At 36.3% G+C, this 17741-nt stretch overlaps 1 protein-coding gene across 1 annotated transcript in view; it reads left to right on the top strand.

The window, feature by feature from the left end:
* HCRTR2 (hypocretin receptor 2) overlaps positions 1–17353 on the top strand; it is a 44311-nt gene extending 26958 nt beyond the window's left edge. Inside the window, exons 3-8 of the mRNA XM_072142264.1 lie at positions 7–185; positions 7742–7985; positions 9774–9889; positions 11602–11825; positions 13536–13657; positions 15507–17353. Of these exons, the coding sequence (XP_071998365.1) occupies positions 7–185; positions 7742–7985; positions 9774–9889; positions 11602–11825; positions 13536–13657; positions 15507–15733 (1112 nt within the window). The 3' untranslated portion in view covers positions 15734–17353. The remainder of the gene's footprint in view (positions 1–6; positions 186–7741; positions 7986–9773; positions 9890–11601; positions 11826–13535; positions 13658–15506) is intronic.
* Positions 17354–17741: the final 388 nt, after the last annotated feature.

Below are 17741 nucleotides of genomic sequence, written 5' to 3'. Positions count from 1 at the left end.
TTTTAGTTTGTGTTGCAGTTTGGAAGAATCATCATATGAGGACTGTCACCAACTATTTTATTGTCAACTTGTCCCTTGCAGACGTACTTGTCACTATCACTTGTCTTCCAGCAACATTGGTAGTTGACATAACTGAGACTTGGTTCTTTGGCAAAACTCTTTGTAAAGTAATTCCTTACTTGCAGGTATGGTGTCCTCTTTGTGTATATATTTGATAAATGTATCGCTAAGACATGATCACATAGAAAACATGAAGAATAATATGTACTTAATACTTAAAATTATGTTTATGAGTTATTATACCATTTAAAGGAAATCTATCACATGTGTGCAATGTTTCTAAACCAAGCACACTTGCATGCTGGCGTGTGCCTCCTGAAACAGGATATGTCCTTCTTTTTGTTTCTAATAGTTTAGTTTTTGAGAAAACCATCTTTTAAAATAAAGCAAATGAACCTCACTGGATCTGGCTCAGTTACAGAAGCCCCTTCTGGCTCTGTTGTATGCTTATTATTCCTCCATTCGGCTCCAATGATGGCATAAATAATTAGCCGATGACAGAGCTGGGAGGGGCTTCTTTGACAGAGCCAGGAGCCCTAAGGTTAATTTGTATGATTTTTAAAGACTGTTTTCTCAAAAAGTCAAGTGACCAACAACATATGACAACCTTTAATTACTGAAAAAAACAAAGGCAAAATACAGAATTAGTATGTTAAAAATTAACTATGTCCTTAATCCTTCCATTAGAATCAAGAGGTAAGCAAGTTGAGAAGCAGTTATCACTTTTCAAAGAATTTTAAGCCCATTATTTAACAGTATGAAAGATTATTCATACATAGAAAATACTAAGGAAAGTTAACAATATTCAGAGGAGAGGACATCCTAGCAAATACCCCCCAAAGCTCGATTCTCAGTCTCTGTTATGTTTAGGTTCTTGAAAATCTAGTTTGAAAGAGACACGGATTACTTTTTTGGAACAAAGCAAAACTTTGGTAAACATGGTAGAATGACTCTAGTTTGATCAAAGGAAAATAATTCTGGAACAATAATCTTTGGACAGAACGCGCCAAAGTGGATAAGTCTGGTCATTAATGCACAGTGCTCTATATGGTGAAAAATGAACACATGATATACATTTTTTTGGCTGATTACCTTTTATTTTCAGGAACAAATAGAACATACAATACACCAATAAGGTAATACAACAAAAACAACTGTTCTGAATACCATATGGAGAAAAAAAGAGCAATCATAATAATAATAAAGAAAAAAAAATAAAAATGGTTGATTATTTGTGTAGCCTTCTTTCTTATCGGGTAGCTTTTTTGGTCTCTCATTCTATCAAACCTTTTCAACGGTACTTTTCAACACAAGATTTTTATTAGAGTAGCACATATTATGCAAAGACAACCAATTATTCTATATATGCCTACAGCTCACTAATCCCTGATCCCACTATATTTTTCATACATAACACTCATTTACCTTTCTTTTGAATATAATTGGTGTAGGATACAGAATGTCTTCCAATTATATTCAGTCCAGTAACTGCACAGATTCTGTTGATTACCCACTTTCCTTATATATTTAATGGAGCAAATTTGAAATCCAGATGAAAGTCTGGTTGCAAATAGACTTTATGTCCTGACAGAGCCACCATATATGTATAGTTCCAGTGGTATTGCAGATTTCCCAGCAGTGATCCTCTGTCCCTGGATATACCTTTACTTGTAACAGTACCTTGAAGTCATTTATTATATTAAGGTATTCTAAAGTAAATTATAAGGTCCAACATGAAAAGTTTACTTGCCCGGTCCATTGGCGATTTAGTGGCGTGTTCTCTACGGTGGATTCGGATACGCCCCCCGATTTCTGTCGTGTTCACACCGGCGCCAATGTGCCACAATCCGATCGCGTGCGCCAAAAACCCGGGGCAATTCAGGGAAAATCGGCGCAAATCGGAAATATTCGGGCAACACGTCCGGAAAGCGCAAATCGGGCCCTTAGTAAATGACCCCCAATGTTTCTAAGAAAACCACAAATCTACAACAAAATGACTGAAAAAGAAAAGATAGCTTTTTCAATAAATAGTCCGAGAGGCAAACAAAGAAACATAAAATATAAATATAAACTTGTTTAGATTATCTACTGACTCCCATTGCCAATTTTAGGTCCTAGGTGCTTTGTAGAAAAGCATTTGATAGTACAGTTAAATTAGTCAGTGTACTGCTTTTATCGACAGGGATCCTTTGGTCCACACTCAAATAGAGCTATGCTAATTCAACCCAAGCCTATTTGGCATTATTGGATTTTATAAGTGTACAAAACGTAGTATAGTAACATAAATGCTAAATTTAATTACCGGTACTATAGCTAGTCAAACTAATGCAAACTTTTCTGATAAGATCCCTTTATCACCATCCCAAAGCATGTGGTAACTAATATATGCAAACCTCAGTAAAATATACAAATAATACAGATTCAAGCCTCTCCCAATAGTTTCCGATAAAGTTAAATGACCTCAGTGGTGACTGCAAGCTTCTTCTCCGTCTTTCACAATACAGAAAGATTCATTTTAGTCCTGTGGAACTAGGATAAATAGGTTTCATCTCAGAATTTTATTAATATGAAGGATAAATAGAATAATCTGACAGCCGGTTTTATGATATATTTTAACAAGCAACGTGCACTGCTATTTTTTAATATAATTAAGTTACCTTGAATTGCTTAAGGCATTTCTATTATCAAAATAATTGCCTTTTCTCAGGATGCATTAGTGGAGGCATCATTTTTATTTTTAATATCATATGAATTAAGTAATTCAATACTGAAGTTTAGATGTGGAAAGTAGTTATTTTTATATGAAGAAATATAAAAGAAATGTACTTGTCACAGGTTACTACATTCAGTATCAACTGGAGAAACCAAATCATGCACAAATTATTTGCCATTTTGCCTGTAAATCCTAATACAGGCGAACACCTGACTTACATATGACCCCTAGTTACAAACGGACCTCTGGATGGTGGTAATTTACTGTACTTTAGCCCCAGGCTACAATAAGCAGCTATAACAGTTATTACATATATCTGTAATTAAGCCTTATTGTTAATCCTGGTTCTTATGACAACCCAACATTTTTAAAATCCAAGTGTCACAGAGACCAAAAAACATTTGGCTTGGGTTACAAAAATATACAGTTCCGACTTGCATGCAAATTCACTTAAGAACAAACCTACAGAACCTATCTTGTATGTAACCAAGGAACTGCCTGTATACAATAGCCCTAAACAATATTATCTATTTCTTCAGGAATATTCTTTTATGTGAAATAGTCTTCAAGCATAATAAAAGCAATTTACCATATATATGTAAAAGCCGAGTTTTTCAGCCCAAAAACAGGCTGAAAAAACGTAACCTTGCTTATACTCGAGTCAATAAATAAACAAATAATGTACTCACCTTTCCGACGCAGCCACTGGATTATCGCCGAAGAAAGAAAAGGACCTGGATGGGCATCAGAAAGGTGAGTACAGTGTTTGTTTTTTAAAGGCTGGGTCAGGGGGCCGCTGGCTATATACTGGGGCCAGGGGGGCTGCCAGTCTATATAATGGGGCCAGGTGGCTGCCAGGCTATATATAGGGGACAGGGGGCTGCCAGGCTATATACTGGGGACATGGTGCTGCCAGGCTATATACTGGGGACAGGGGGCTGCTAGCTATACATTGGGGACAGGAGGCTGCTGGCTATGTACTGGGGACAAGGGCTGCTGGCTATATACTTGAGAAAGGGGGCTGGCAGGTTTTATACTGGGGACAGGGAGATGCTGGCTATATACTGGGGACAGGGGCTGCTGACTATATACTGGGGACAGGAGCTTCTGGCGGGCATGGGCTGGCAGGGTAAATACCAGTGAGCAATGGATTACTGGCTGTATACTAGGGGCAGGCGCTAGCTGGGTATATTCTGGGGACAGGGGCTGCTGGCTATATACTGGGGCAGGGGGTTGGCTATATACTGAGGGACAGGGAACTGGCTAGCTATATACTAAAGGGCATGGGCTGGATGGGTAAATACTGGGGGAAGGAGACTGGCTAAATATAGGCTGGGTGGAGGCTGTGACCAATGCATTTACCACCCTAGGCTTATACTGGAGTCAATAGGTTTTCGCAGTTTTTTGTTTTAAAATTAGTTAACTCGGCTTATACTTGGGTGATCTTATACTCAAGTATATACTTAATCTCTTCAAATAAATTGAAAATATGACATTTCTCAAAAGGAGCTGTCCAAAATTATATAAAGTGTCTGATTTATTTCACAACTAGTTATGTAGAGTGAACCTTATCCAGACAAGACTTCTAAAGATTTTGAGCTTCACAATTAATTTTACATTTTGGCTGATTTTCTGTATAAAGACTAATATCCACGAAGTTTTATTTCAATTATGGATGGCCAGTTAAAAGAAGCTTAATGTACTTTAGTACATTTTAAATTTGACGCAACTTAAATTAAATCTATAATCAAATATTGCCTTGATAAACCAGCATCGCACAGTGATTCCAGATCTGACTTTATAATACAGTATTTAGTTGTGGCCTCTTTTATCCAAATATAAAAAATGTTAATGAGCCAGAAGTTCTCCAGAGTGCATCACCATCCAGGTTCTGCCTCAATAGGCTATCACATACATCTTGTGCACTTCTTACCAAGCCACTGCTCCAGCAGCTCTGTCTTCTCCTGACAATTCATCTCCAAGGTCGAAGACTCTGTCTCTCTTGCTGCTTTGCTTCAGTTATCACTGGTTTCCAATGGGTAGCATCTCTGAATCCATTGAGAGAGACACAAGATTTCAGACGAGGTGGTGCGGCTGCAGTAGTGAGTGGGTAAGAAGTGGTCCAGGGACTTGTTCTGGTGATGCCACTTGGAGTACTTCTGGCTAATACATATTTTAAAAGTTGATAAAAGAAGCCATAAATAACGATTATGATTAATGATCTTGAATCCCTGTGCTCAGATGCCACGTGGGTTTATCAAGTCACAAACACAAACACAGCACAGAACTGTTTTATAGTCCTCATGATTAAAGAGATGGCTGATTTGTACTGTGAAGTTTACAGAAAAATACTATCTTCCCATTGCTGACCATTTGTGGGGTAACATTTGGGACCAGAAAGGAGAAACTAGAAGGGGAATAAAAAAAATGGATTTTTGAGCTTTTTATTAAAAATCTTTCTTATTTGATATTATTCAAGTACAGAAGATTAAGCAATAAAGACGAGCATTGTTGTTAGGACAATCAACACAGAAATGAATCTCCATAATTCTTTTCTTACCATAAATGATTTGATAATTTCATCCACATTTATAAATCTGTTGAGCTCGGTAGAAATTACATTGGAGCTTTTTTGATTGGAGTGATATTTTATATTTAAAAGGAACCTGTCATCAGGATAACACATTTTCATATAATGACAGTACCCATTGCCTTTTTAATACCCAATTTGCTTTTATAATTTCATGACTGCTTCCACTCACTTTTAAAAGTATATAAAAGTATACATGGCTCCCTGTCATACGCCATCTGTTACAAGGCTGCAGTCTCTGTGTCATCATCATAATCAGCAGCATTATCTCCTCTCATCTCTGCTAACTCCCTTCCTTCCTCCACCCTTCCTCATGTAGCCAGCCATTAACTGACCCTGAAGTCCAAGAAATCCTCTTTTCAGCTAACATCTGCAGGAGGGAGGCAGGAAAAGGTAGAGAGCAACAAGAGGAGAGAGCAAAGGATGACGACACCAGGGACTCAATTGCAACTGTGACTTAATGCTTTTTGCTGGCAGGGAGACAGATATACTTTTATCAACTTTTAAAAGTAAGTAGTACCATTAGTGTTAATTATAAAAGCGGATTGGGAAATATTTTTAAAAAGGCTATGGGAGCCTGTAAAATGTGTGTCCTGATGACAAGTTCCCTTTAACTACTTTCAAGTATCCAAACCAACAGTTATCCATGAAAAGGTTGTGGGTTAGAATTTTTTCTGGCAAACCTATTCCGGAAAAAAAAAATATTCGTCCAATTTTCTTCAGACAAGAATAAGTAAAAGGTTAAACAGGGAGAGATGCTTTATTTACTCATAGTCTTAAAAGCAAGATAAAGCATGAAAGCAGGGTAGATAAGAGTACCAGCTATGTATCTATAGTGTTCCAGACACCATGAAAAGGCAGTCTGAACTATGGGCAAAGGCAGCATGTTATTGAGTAGTAGAAGCAAAAGAGCAGAAAATATCAATGCATAAAATGAAAGGTATAAAGCACAAAACTATAAAATTCAGTACATGATACAATACATAACTATACAATATATTCTTAGAACATTAATGTATGATTGTATGCACTTTAAAGTTGGAAAGGTCACGAGAGAATAGCCATTTATTGATATATAAAAGGAGCAACTATTGTCTATACACTGAACATTGTTGTAAAGTTCAGTAAACATCAATATAACTTTGATCTTTTGCAGAACCTGTGATTTCTAGCTTGTATTTGTTATTGTGTGTTTTATACTGTAAACTGTTTCTAATTTTAAAAAAATACAGATTTGCTTTTCTGCATACATTTTTATAAATCTTTTTTTAGATATGGGAACCCATCTAAGAAATTTTAAGAGCAAAATAGCTACCTATTTATTAGCATATGAGCTAGGATAATTAAAGAGAGCTTTCATAAATATGGGTTAAAAGGCATCTACCACCAGGATGAAGGATTGTAAACCAAGCACGCATTCATGTTGGTGTGTGCCCCCTCTAGCAGGATCTGTGCTTCATGTAGTTTCTTGTGCCCTTGTTTTTAAGAAATAAAAGTTGTAAAAATTATGCTAATGAGTCTGAGGGGCTCTGGGCCCAATTGAGATCCATGGAGCTCGGAGCCCCTCAGGTTCATTTGCATGATTTTTTTTTCATAAAAACAAGGTCCTAAGAAGCTAAAAGGAGAACAGAACCTGGCAGAGAGAGGTTCTTGGTTAATAATCTGTCATCCTGGTGGTTGGTGTTGTTTAAACTATAACATATATGATATATGAAAAAAAGTAATATTGAGAGAAAAAAAAAGTAATATAAACTGCACAGTATCTGTAGGTACCAATTTCTGCAAACTGCTGTTGTACACACAGCAGGACAAATTTGGTCACAAATATAACAGTCACAAATATAACTATTATATAACTGGGGGTAATGTATTATCATATCTGTGGCTAAAAAATGCTGTGATCTTTCGTTTTTTTGGGCGCAGAATTGTTGTGGGTCATTTATAAAGAGTTTGCACCAGAAAGAACAGTTTTGCCTCAAGTGGGCGTGGCCTAACTTTTCCACATTATCTGTCACATTTATGTGTAGTTTGTTGGCATTTTTAGGTGTAAGTTTTAGCACACAATAGACCAGGAAAAAAATGGTCAGAGAGCAAAATTAAGGTGCAGTCCATGTAAGATTTTGTAGCACATCTCATTGATGTCGGCATTTCTATGGTGTACGACTGATCGCCGTCTACCCATTATTCTGGAGACTGATCTCCAATACCGACAGTCGTGCTTGCACCAGAATTAGTACATCCCCCCCCTAATGTGTTGGGAAGCAAAGACTGGAATAAATTGCAAAGCACTTGCATGTAGAGTGTTTTGAAGTTCAGTGTTATCACATAAAATGCTCAGTTATGGACAGCTGTCTAATTTTTGTAATCTTTCTTTTTAGACTGTATCAGTGTCTGTGTCTGTTCTAACACTGAGTTGTATCGCCTTGGATAGATGGTATGCAATTTGCCATCCATTAATGTTTAAGAGTACTGCCAAGAGAGCAAGAAACAGCATTGTAATTATCTGGATTGTGTCCTGCGTAATAATGATCCCCCAGGCAATTGTCATGGAGTGTAAAAGTGTGTTTCCAGATTTAGCAAACAAAACGGTATTATTCACCGTCTGTGATGAGCGCTGGGAAGGTGAGTGCTCTGAAAGATTGTTCTTATTCTTTTTTATTGGATCAATGTAACTTCATAGTTCAGCAATAATGTTTTATTTCACCAGGGAATGAAAAAATCCTCAGCTAAAATATTAGCCATTATTTTATTATGTGATTTTGCACTGGAAAGAAATATTCTATTGTCTCATATTAAAACTATTTTAAAATAAAGTTTGAGAATTCAATACATATGCTGTAAAAAAAGAGGGGTTACATAGCGCACCTCAATATGCCAGGACTGGTAGAAGGTTTTTCTTGCTTGTAGCTATTCACCAACATGGTGGTTTTCTGCTCCTCAACTGTAACGCAGAGCTGCAATGTCTCCAGAAATCTTCATTATTGGATCAGTAGATGCATACATGGCTATTTGTAAAAGGCCAAGTAGAAAATGCTGCTCAAATATGGTTGTATTTAAAGTGGAAAAAAAGGTTTATTGCGCAAAACAAGTGGCCAGGACATTTCATTAATGCGCCATTCCCCATTCCCTGTCATGATGCTTATGTTCACCACTGTAGAGACAGAGGATGGTTAGTATTTCTGTAACAGCAGTGGGGGAAGTGGGGGCTGTGTCCGTTCCATCCAGTGATGGTGCATTCCATTGTTAAGGATGTATGGTGAGGGCTCTTGTGCTTAGTATTCTCCATATGCAGTGGGTGTTTAATAAATTTGTTCTCGCACCAAAGTTGAGGTGTCATCTGGACAGCACAATGACAGCAATAAATATGGCTATTTGAAGCCTTCAAGAAAATGGTGCAAATTTCTGTTCCATTAATTTCATCACATTGGAATTGTTTATTCCAGCTTCTCAAAACATTGCATGGGATGATAAAGACTGACACATGGTAATACAATTTCTTCTGCAGAATGTAAACCCTTATACAGCTGTATAAACAGAATGGGTTAAATGATATACTATTCTTGTGATATTCCATTAAAAGAGTTTGTCAAATAATAGCCACAAAAAACACCGAAAACCCCACTGATCAGAACAATAGGGATTGTATGTAGGGAACTGTGAATAATCACTGTCACCAGTACATTTCTGTAGAACTGAAAGACAGTAATTGTAGACAGTTCATTTAGAAGTCTTTATGTCACTACACAGCGCCTTCAATAAGCATCATATTATAGAGAATGGTACTGTAATCTGCCAAGACATTACTGGGAAAAGACTCACAATGGGGCCTGACTGGTTCCTAAATCAACTTTTACTATTTTATAATTTTTTTATAAGATTTTTTTGGAACATCGTATTTCTGAATGATTAATTTTGGTCTGAGTGTTGCTAAGAAAGGTCCATAAGTAGTCAGGAAAGTGTGTGTTATATAGGGGAATATGCTTATTTTACCTATAGAAGTGAGCTTTGATAAGATACCTCTGCTATTCCTGCCACAAGATAATTTAACTCGTTGCTGGCCATCGGTTGACAACGAGCATCACTGCAGTTTCTTGTACTCCTGTGCTAAGGCTCAAACCCATCTGACATTTGTCACTACATGTAATTATAACTTTTAAACATTTTAACTTTGGTTAATGACAAATTATACTTCATGTTAGTGGTAAATTTTGGTTGTTATATTTGCATTTATTTATAATTTTGAAAAATTGCTAGTTTTCATAATTATGAATTATCTCTATTTCAAATACAATTCTTATTGTATCTACCTATACAATATGTAAAAAATACTTTGTTATCCAAATTTCTGTTATATATATTATCACTTATGTATGTGCAATAAACTTGTTTTTTTTTATGTTCAAATTTTAGGGGAAGTTTACTCAAAAGTGTACCACATCTGCTTCTTTTTTATTACATACATGGTTCCTCTGTGCCTAATGATTTTAGCATATCTGCAAATTTTTCGAAAACTATGGTGCCGTCAGGTGAGTTTTCTATGCTTTAATTCACCTTCCCTTGCAGCATAAAGTTTACTTTAATGTTTTCTAGTCTAGAACCTACAAACAAGCCAATACTGAGCACAGCAAACTACAAACATCTATATGAAGTACATAGAATACCGCAATTTAAATATAAAAGTCATAAGGGGGCATTTATTCTTGTTTTTTTTTATCTATGTTTGGCGTTGTTTTGGCACAGTTGTGGTGCAAATGCTGTTTTACCACTTTCCATTGCGCCGAAAGAAAATTGGATAGAGCAAAGTAACTTTAATATAGACCCTGCTTGCTCCAAATTCATCAATCTTGCATAGCCAAGTTTTAACAATAGGATGTAATTCAAGATTTGCAACTTTCCCTGTAGGCACCAGTTTCCATCCTTGTCTATTTTATGCAACTTTTGATAGTATTTTACAACTGTTTATGCTGCTGTCGCAACCCACAACCCCCATGGCGTAAGGCACGCCCAGAAGATATATCAAGGGCCAAAGTCAGTTTCATGAATCTGATGGCAGCAGAACTCAAGAGACATAGGGGGCTGTTCATCATACCCCAGCTACCAGATTTATCTGGCGGAGGCCTGTGCAGCATTTAAACCCAGCCGGTAAATTTTCATTTATGAAAATTCCCCGGCTGTAGCATGTATGCAGGCTCTCCCACCCCCTGGCCTACTGCACCCTGGCTTCATGCTGCTCCATGCCCCTCCACACCCACCTGGCATGAAGGCGGCAGAAAGGGCAGAATAATTGCAAGTGCTAGCAATTAGCTAGCATTTGCGATTATTTCAGGGCCTCTACCCCACTGGTGTTGTGCCAAAGCCCTGCTAAATAATCCCCATAGAACTGTTGGAAGATGCCAGTATAATGATAACCTACCCCCATTCATTTTTATTAACCCTCATTAAGTTAGACAAATTCGTCATTACAAAATTCAGGTGAACAAGCAGATAAATAAGCAGAGACAGTACAAACAAAATCACCCCAATAGATGTCACTAAATTAAAGTTAAAATCGTGCTTAAAATACCCATCTAAACAGTAACAATGCCTTATTTTCTAGGTCTAGGTGATTTTGCAATTTTCAGGTTTTTCGGTATGTAGTAAACTCATTTGAGAGCGTCTACCACCATGGATCTACCTATTAAGGTAGATTCGAAGGCAGGTGCATCTAGTGTATTTAAGGATAGCCCTTTTAGGGCTAATACTTTACTCCCTCTATCTTTTATTGTGGTAATATGCAAAATTTCTAAAAAGGCTACTGGGTCATGGAGTAGCCAGGGGGAGGCTACAACGCGCCGCTACTCCACGCCCCAGTAGCCTCTTTGATCCTCCTACCCAGATATCTTCAGCACGCAGCTACGAGAAGCTGTGCGCATTCGTCTGTGTAGCTGCAGTTCTACGCATGCACCATCTTTACACCAAGATGTTAGCATATTTCATATTATCATTATATGTTTTTCTAAAATACACAGACACAATCCAATTCATTTTATACACAAGATGTAAAGATGGCAGCTAATGATCTACTGTGTGAATAGCATTGTTTTTAAATACACACATGGATGTATGTTTGATAACTGCAACTGATAACCATATAAACACTTTTTTCTAGGTTCGTTTTAGTTAAACCTATATGGTTCAACTCTATTAAATATTAACTTTAATAATACTAATTAATACTATTACATTCCTTTCATGACAGATTCCAGGAACTTCATCCATAGTTCAGAAAAAGTGGAAATCATTACAATGCCCAATCCAATCAAAAGGGCAAGGACAACAAACAGTGAAGCCTAGAATTAATGGTGTGGCTGCAGAAATAAAACAGATTCGAGCTAGAAGGAAAACTGCTCACATGCTAATGGTTGTCTTACTAGTGTTTGCAATATGTTATTTACCAATTAGTATCCTTAATATTATGAAAAGGTAAAGTCCTAATTTATGAAAATAGTTATAATTATAACCAGAACATATATTTTCTATGGACAGTTAAATTGCTACTTCTCACGTATTCGTGTTTTTAGAAAGGCTTGTTAATATTATTTACAAATTACTGTATTTCTTTCCAAGAGCAAAGAGAGATAGTTGTATGGTTTCCCGAGGGAATATTCTAGAATTTTCTTTCATGTAGCAGTAGAACTGTGAAGAACTCAATTTCCTAAACATGTTTTATTTCTTTCCAAAACATCCAAAAACTAGAAAATAATGAAAGGTAATGAGGTATCCCACTGCCTCTCTCATGAGTGTAAAACAATAATTCTTAAACACCAATTCTGGTATATTTTATTTTAACTTTGAAATTTGTATTCTTATTATGTACTGTGAAAACTACAACATTAAAGTATTGAAGTATAATGTTAATCCCCCATGGTTTAGGGATAACTGGCCCCAATCATTGCAATTAAATGCAGGTGTCTGCTTTGCATGGAAAGATATAAGTTTGTCATATTGATATATCCTTAAAGGAGTTGGCCACTTTTCAATGAATCTATTCCATTAGACTTTGCCTAATGTAAGAGCTTCAGCCTTTCCCTGTTATCCCCATACTGCACTTTGCATCTCTACATAACTTCCTGTTTCTCACTCCTTCAGTACTTCTGTCATGGCAGCCTCCATTGTCTCTATTTTTTCCCCATCTGTCTCACTGACATAAACATGGAGGTGGGAGGGGAGCAGCAGGAAGAGTCATAATCACCTGCTACAGGTCCCTAGTATTTATCAGTGGAGGATCTTTATTTACATTTCTATGCAGAGTAAACAGAGAGTCTACACACAGCACTAAAAGAAACATTAGGGTTGATGAAAGAATTGGTGAGAGTTCGGGGGTTATTATTAAGGCAGTAAAGGCACATAGACAAATTAATGTTAAATAGTGGCCCACCGCTTTCAAGGAAATCTACAATTTGATTTTAAGCATTGTAAACCAAACATAACTTGAGAATGCTATAGCTACATTGATGCAGAAACATATATTGTTTAATCCCTAAACCGAGTGGTCTTGCTCAAAAAACAATTCTAAAATTCAGGACCTTGGGAAAGCTGGGTGCCCTGGCTGTCCTGCATAAACACATTACTTCCACATACACAGGACCTGCCTGAACTGTCTGGACAGGACTAATCACCCTGAGATAGATGACTCATACACAGCAGCTGGGGGATAGTGCAGGGATTGATAACTTCTGCTTGTCAGGGACAACATGATGATGACATTTCTCAGCTTATGATGTGCAGGACAAGTCTGAATCAGTGCATAATTAGGGTGAGGAGAGTGCTAAGGCAGCCACAGGAGCAACAGAACCTCATTATCATAATATTATAATTGTTTTTCAGAAAAACCACTCAGTTCAGGGATTAAACAAGATATGTTTCTGCATCAGTGTCGATACAGAATTCTCAAGGCATGTTTTGTTCATAATGCATAAAAGCAAATGGTAGATTTCCTTTAACTATATACTGACATACATCCCAGTCAACAATAGAACCATGTATGTGGTTTCTCTCTTTCTGTTTCTACTCCACCTTTCTGATCTCTTGCGATAATCTTCTCAAGAAAACTGCTGATCTGTATGAAAGTCTAAGAGATACCGCTTTCCTCTGTTTACTATAATATTATTTTCTTTTACATTTTGTTTCTAGAGTTTTTGGAATGTTTGCTCAGACAAATGACAGAGAAACAGTATATGCCTGGTTTACATTTTCTCATTGGTTGGTATATGCTAATAGTGCAGCTAATCCAATAATCTACAACTTTCTTAGTGGTAAGTTTAAGTTTTTGTCTTTGTTCTTTTTGCGTTTTATCTGCATATAAACCAATGAACTATAAAACCAATTAATTGAGAATAGAGTTCATCATTGTAAAAATGAACAAATTGTAATAAAATCAACAGCTCTGTATGTGGATAAACAAAACAGTTATGGATTTTTAGAGGAGGGGAACAAAAAATGAAAATGCAAATACAGAAAATGCATTGGTGGGAAGGGGTAAAATCTGGTAACAGAGGTCCCTAAATTCCATGTAAGATAATGATAATGGTAAGCACTAGATAACCAATTTTATTATTTTATGTATGTTAGTCAGTAATGATAATTTAAATGTATCTGTCCTCTGTAATTTAAGGGACAGACAAGAGACATACAATTTAGCCAAGCGGTAATTCATTAGATGTTTCTTCCTAGTTATTGTGTATTGTTAATCTTTGTACCATATAGCATAACATTGGAGATAGAAATCAACTTTTTCAATTACTTATGGCATTAAATAATTTAACCCCTTCCCGCTCAGCGTCTGTTGGCGTCAGTGACGTTTTATGCAAGAGTGGACACTACTGTAAATTTTGGATTTAAGGCCGTGGCCTGCATTTTTAAGTTCCCCAACTAGATGACGTCATATGAGGCTTGGCCACACGTAATGTTAACACATGTGTTTTTTTATCAGCATCACAACAGCTTAGACAAGGAGATTTGCCTAATTACATTGCTTTTAACATTACGTTTAAAAAATACATGTGTTAACAAGATGTTGACATACACTCATACACTCTTACACACATGTTTTTTAACATATCGCTAACAAACAGACAACAGACAAATCTGCTCTTCTCAGCTGTTGTGATGCTTTGAAAACGCAAATATTAACGCCACGTGTAACCTATAAATATCAGTAAAATGTGCATGCAAAAATGTATGAATTTAAAATAAAAAAAAATTCCCAAAGATCCCCAGGTTTATGTGCAAAGTTTAAATAATTCCAATTTACATGTTTAAACAGGGTCCATTAAAAATACTTCCTCTGTGATACATAAGTGAAAAGTCGCACGGAACATCTGGAAAATAAAGATACATAAGAAGTTAAGATACATGTCCCCCTATGTCTGACTTTAAGATCATAAATTTAAACATAAGTCTTGATTTACAATTGTGTAATGGATATGCTGATACCATGCATTATTATGTTTAAATGGGTTATTCAGTACAAATTGTTTTCTAAATAGGGGGGCTTTAAGAATAATTGCATATAATATAGCATAGAATAAGAGTATATAATCATATACTGCATTTTTTGTTTGTATACAGAGGCCAGCAAAGGCATCCCGATCACATTCATACGCCTACTACATTCTAAGGCTACATTCACACCGCCGTTGCCCGTTGTACCGTAGCACGGCAGGCACGCAGCAGCGCCAGGGAGAAAAGGAAGGAGAGGGTGAGCGCTGCTCAACCCCACCCCTCTCCATAGAGGAACATGGCGTACAGCGCCGTATGCCGAGAAAAGATAGGACATGTCCTGTCTTTTCACGGAGAACAGAGCGGTACGGTGCCACACGTGTGCTTTACCGTACTGTGATGTAGTACTACGTCCAATGTCGGTAGGGGTTTAATGGAAGCAGCGAAAGATGGAAATACAAGCTCTTCATTTTTTTTACATCCCCACAGCCATACATAAAAAATGTTATTCTCAGACAACCCCTTTAAGATTATTGACTAAAAACTATGCATATTGGAATGATAAGGACAGCATTTGGGTTGGTTACAGTCATTATGGAAAGTAATTATTGTCTCCCAAACCCCTAAAGTCAGTAGCTCAGCCATTCTATTTTCTTTTTTTAGGTAAATTTAGAGAAGAATTCAAAGCGGCCTTTTCATGCTGTTGCCTTGGAGATAACAATAATCAAGATGATCATCTTACACGAGGAAGAGCCAGCACTGGAAGCAGAAAATCACTGACTACACAGATCAGTAATTTTGATAACGTGTCAAGAATCTCAGAACATGTTGTCCTAACAAATATTGGCAGTGTGAACACAAATGGTAGCGGACAAACGCAAAGCTGGTAAAGTTTTGAATGACTGCAATGCACTGAGCTTTAAGTCTGGAAAGAAAGCTCTTTCTACTGAAAGTAAAAATGTTATTATTTTTAAAGTCTAAATTATTGATTCAAAATTTAAGAAGCCATAAAGTTAGATCGTAGGGTTTGTTTTTGTTCCCAATGATAGGACTTGGTAAATTGTAACATATTTTTACACCTAAAGAAAAGAGAGTTCAAGGGCAGAATGAGGTCCTGAAGCACAAGATGATTATGAGCTCCTCAAAAATCATATGTTTCCCACAAATAAGAAAGTCTCTGCTGCTGCTATCCCCTGATCATTGTACCAAGGTTATGGTCATAATCACTGCACTTGAATTATACCATGAATGTGTACAGGTGTTTACAAGAATGTTTTTGTCTAGATAAAATATGGAACCTTTGCATTGTGAGTTACCCAATCATTCCATACTGTTCTGCTGTATGGTATTGTGATGAAATACATGCTACTTTTTAACGTTTTACCTTAAATGTTTTCCCAAAAAGTTTCTAACTATGTTGTGATCAGTTTTTTTTTTCTCCTGGAATTATTTTCAACTATTTAATGTTTTTTTTCCGATTATTAAATTGGTTGAAATACTGGTTAAAGTGGATTGCAAGCAAATCCTAAATAGACATATGTCCCACAGATACTTATATATTGTATACTTAATTAATGTATGTCCCAATGACTAATATTTCCTTTCTCTGCTAACTACACCCTATCTCTACCTCTCTGAATGTGCTTTACCTAAAAACAACTGTCAACAGAAATAGATGCTGCCGTCAATCATAAGATCTGTAAAACCTACATCTCAGTGGCTGGAGAATGGAAGAAGATAGGCGACTGGTCAAAGGGAAATGCACTGGTGCTTAGAAATTCCCCTCAACTTCAACCTTTAATAAGGGCAGAAAGACATTTTGTGTAATGTAGTAGTAAGGGCATTTTGTTTGTTTTAATAATAGCGATTAGCTAGAGAGATAGATATGAATTATTTTCATTATTTTCATTTTCATTGCATTTCTTGACAATTATATATTTATATGCAAACAAAATAGATATGATATTATTACAACATGTACTGGTTTGTCAAATAGCTTACTGCCAAATAAACACTTTTCTCATACAATTTAAAAAAAAATGATTTTAAAAAATGACATCTTGATTGACAATTTCTCTTCTTCTTTGTTGAAAATTTGAAGAAAATAGGAAAATTAAGGATACAGGGTTCTGAGTTTATAAACATTTTAAGCCATCTTATTAAAATTGCCTAAAATATATAATGGCATCTCAGGAACAAGGTGAGTGCTGACAGGTGACTGTCCCTGTGCACAACTGGGAGAGGGATCATTTACTATTGCGTGGGACATAAACTTTTCTAACAAAGAAAAGGCAGAAAAACTTGTGTACGATATGAACAACTTTAGTTAGTTATATGACAAAAGTACTTATTTGCAGTAAGATATTGTTTGCAAAAAAAAAAAAAAAAATATATATATATATATATAAAATTCAAGAAAAAATAGCAGCACAGTCACTTTGAAAAGATTGAACTATGGGTGCTATCCTGCACTCTCCCCATGCAGAGTCCACGAAGTATAAGAATGAAAAAACGGCAGCACTCCATATAGTGAAAAGAAATGTGGTTTTTATTCCACCTCGTGCGACGTTTCGGCTGTTTCCCAGCCTTTACCTGTTTCCCAGCCTTTACCTCCCAGCCTTTGTCAGGCTTGACAAAGGCTGGGAAACAGCCGAAACGTCGCACGAGGTGGAATAAAAACCACATTTCTTTTCACTATATGGAGTGCTGCCGTTTTTTCATTCTTATATATATATATATATATATATATATATATATATATATATATATATATATAGACCACCCATTTAAGGTTTAGCTAGATTAAATATCTTTCTGGAAAGGGCTGCAAGTATGTACATGTAACTTCCTTTCAACTATAGACCAATGAACATTTATTTTCCTAAATATGCATATTTT

This window comes from Engystomops pustulosus, chromosome 3 (assembly GCF_040894005.1).
Source record: "Engystomops pustulosus chromosome 3, aEngPut4.maternal, whole genome shotgun sequence".
Lineage (NCBI taxonomy): Eukaryota > Metazoa > Chordata > Amphibia > Anura > Leptodactylidae > Engystomops > Engystomops pustulosus.
This window is presented reverse-complemented; position numbering and strand designations above follow the sequence as displayed.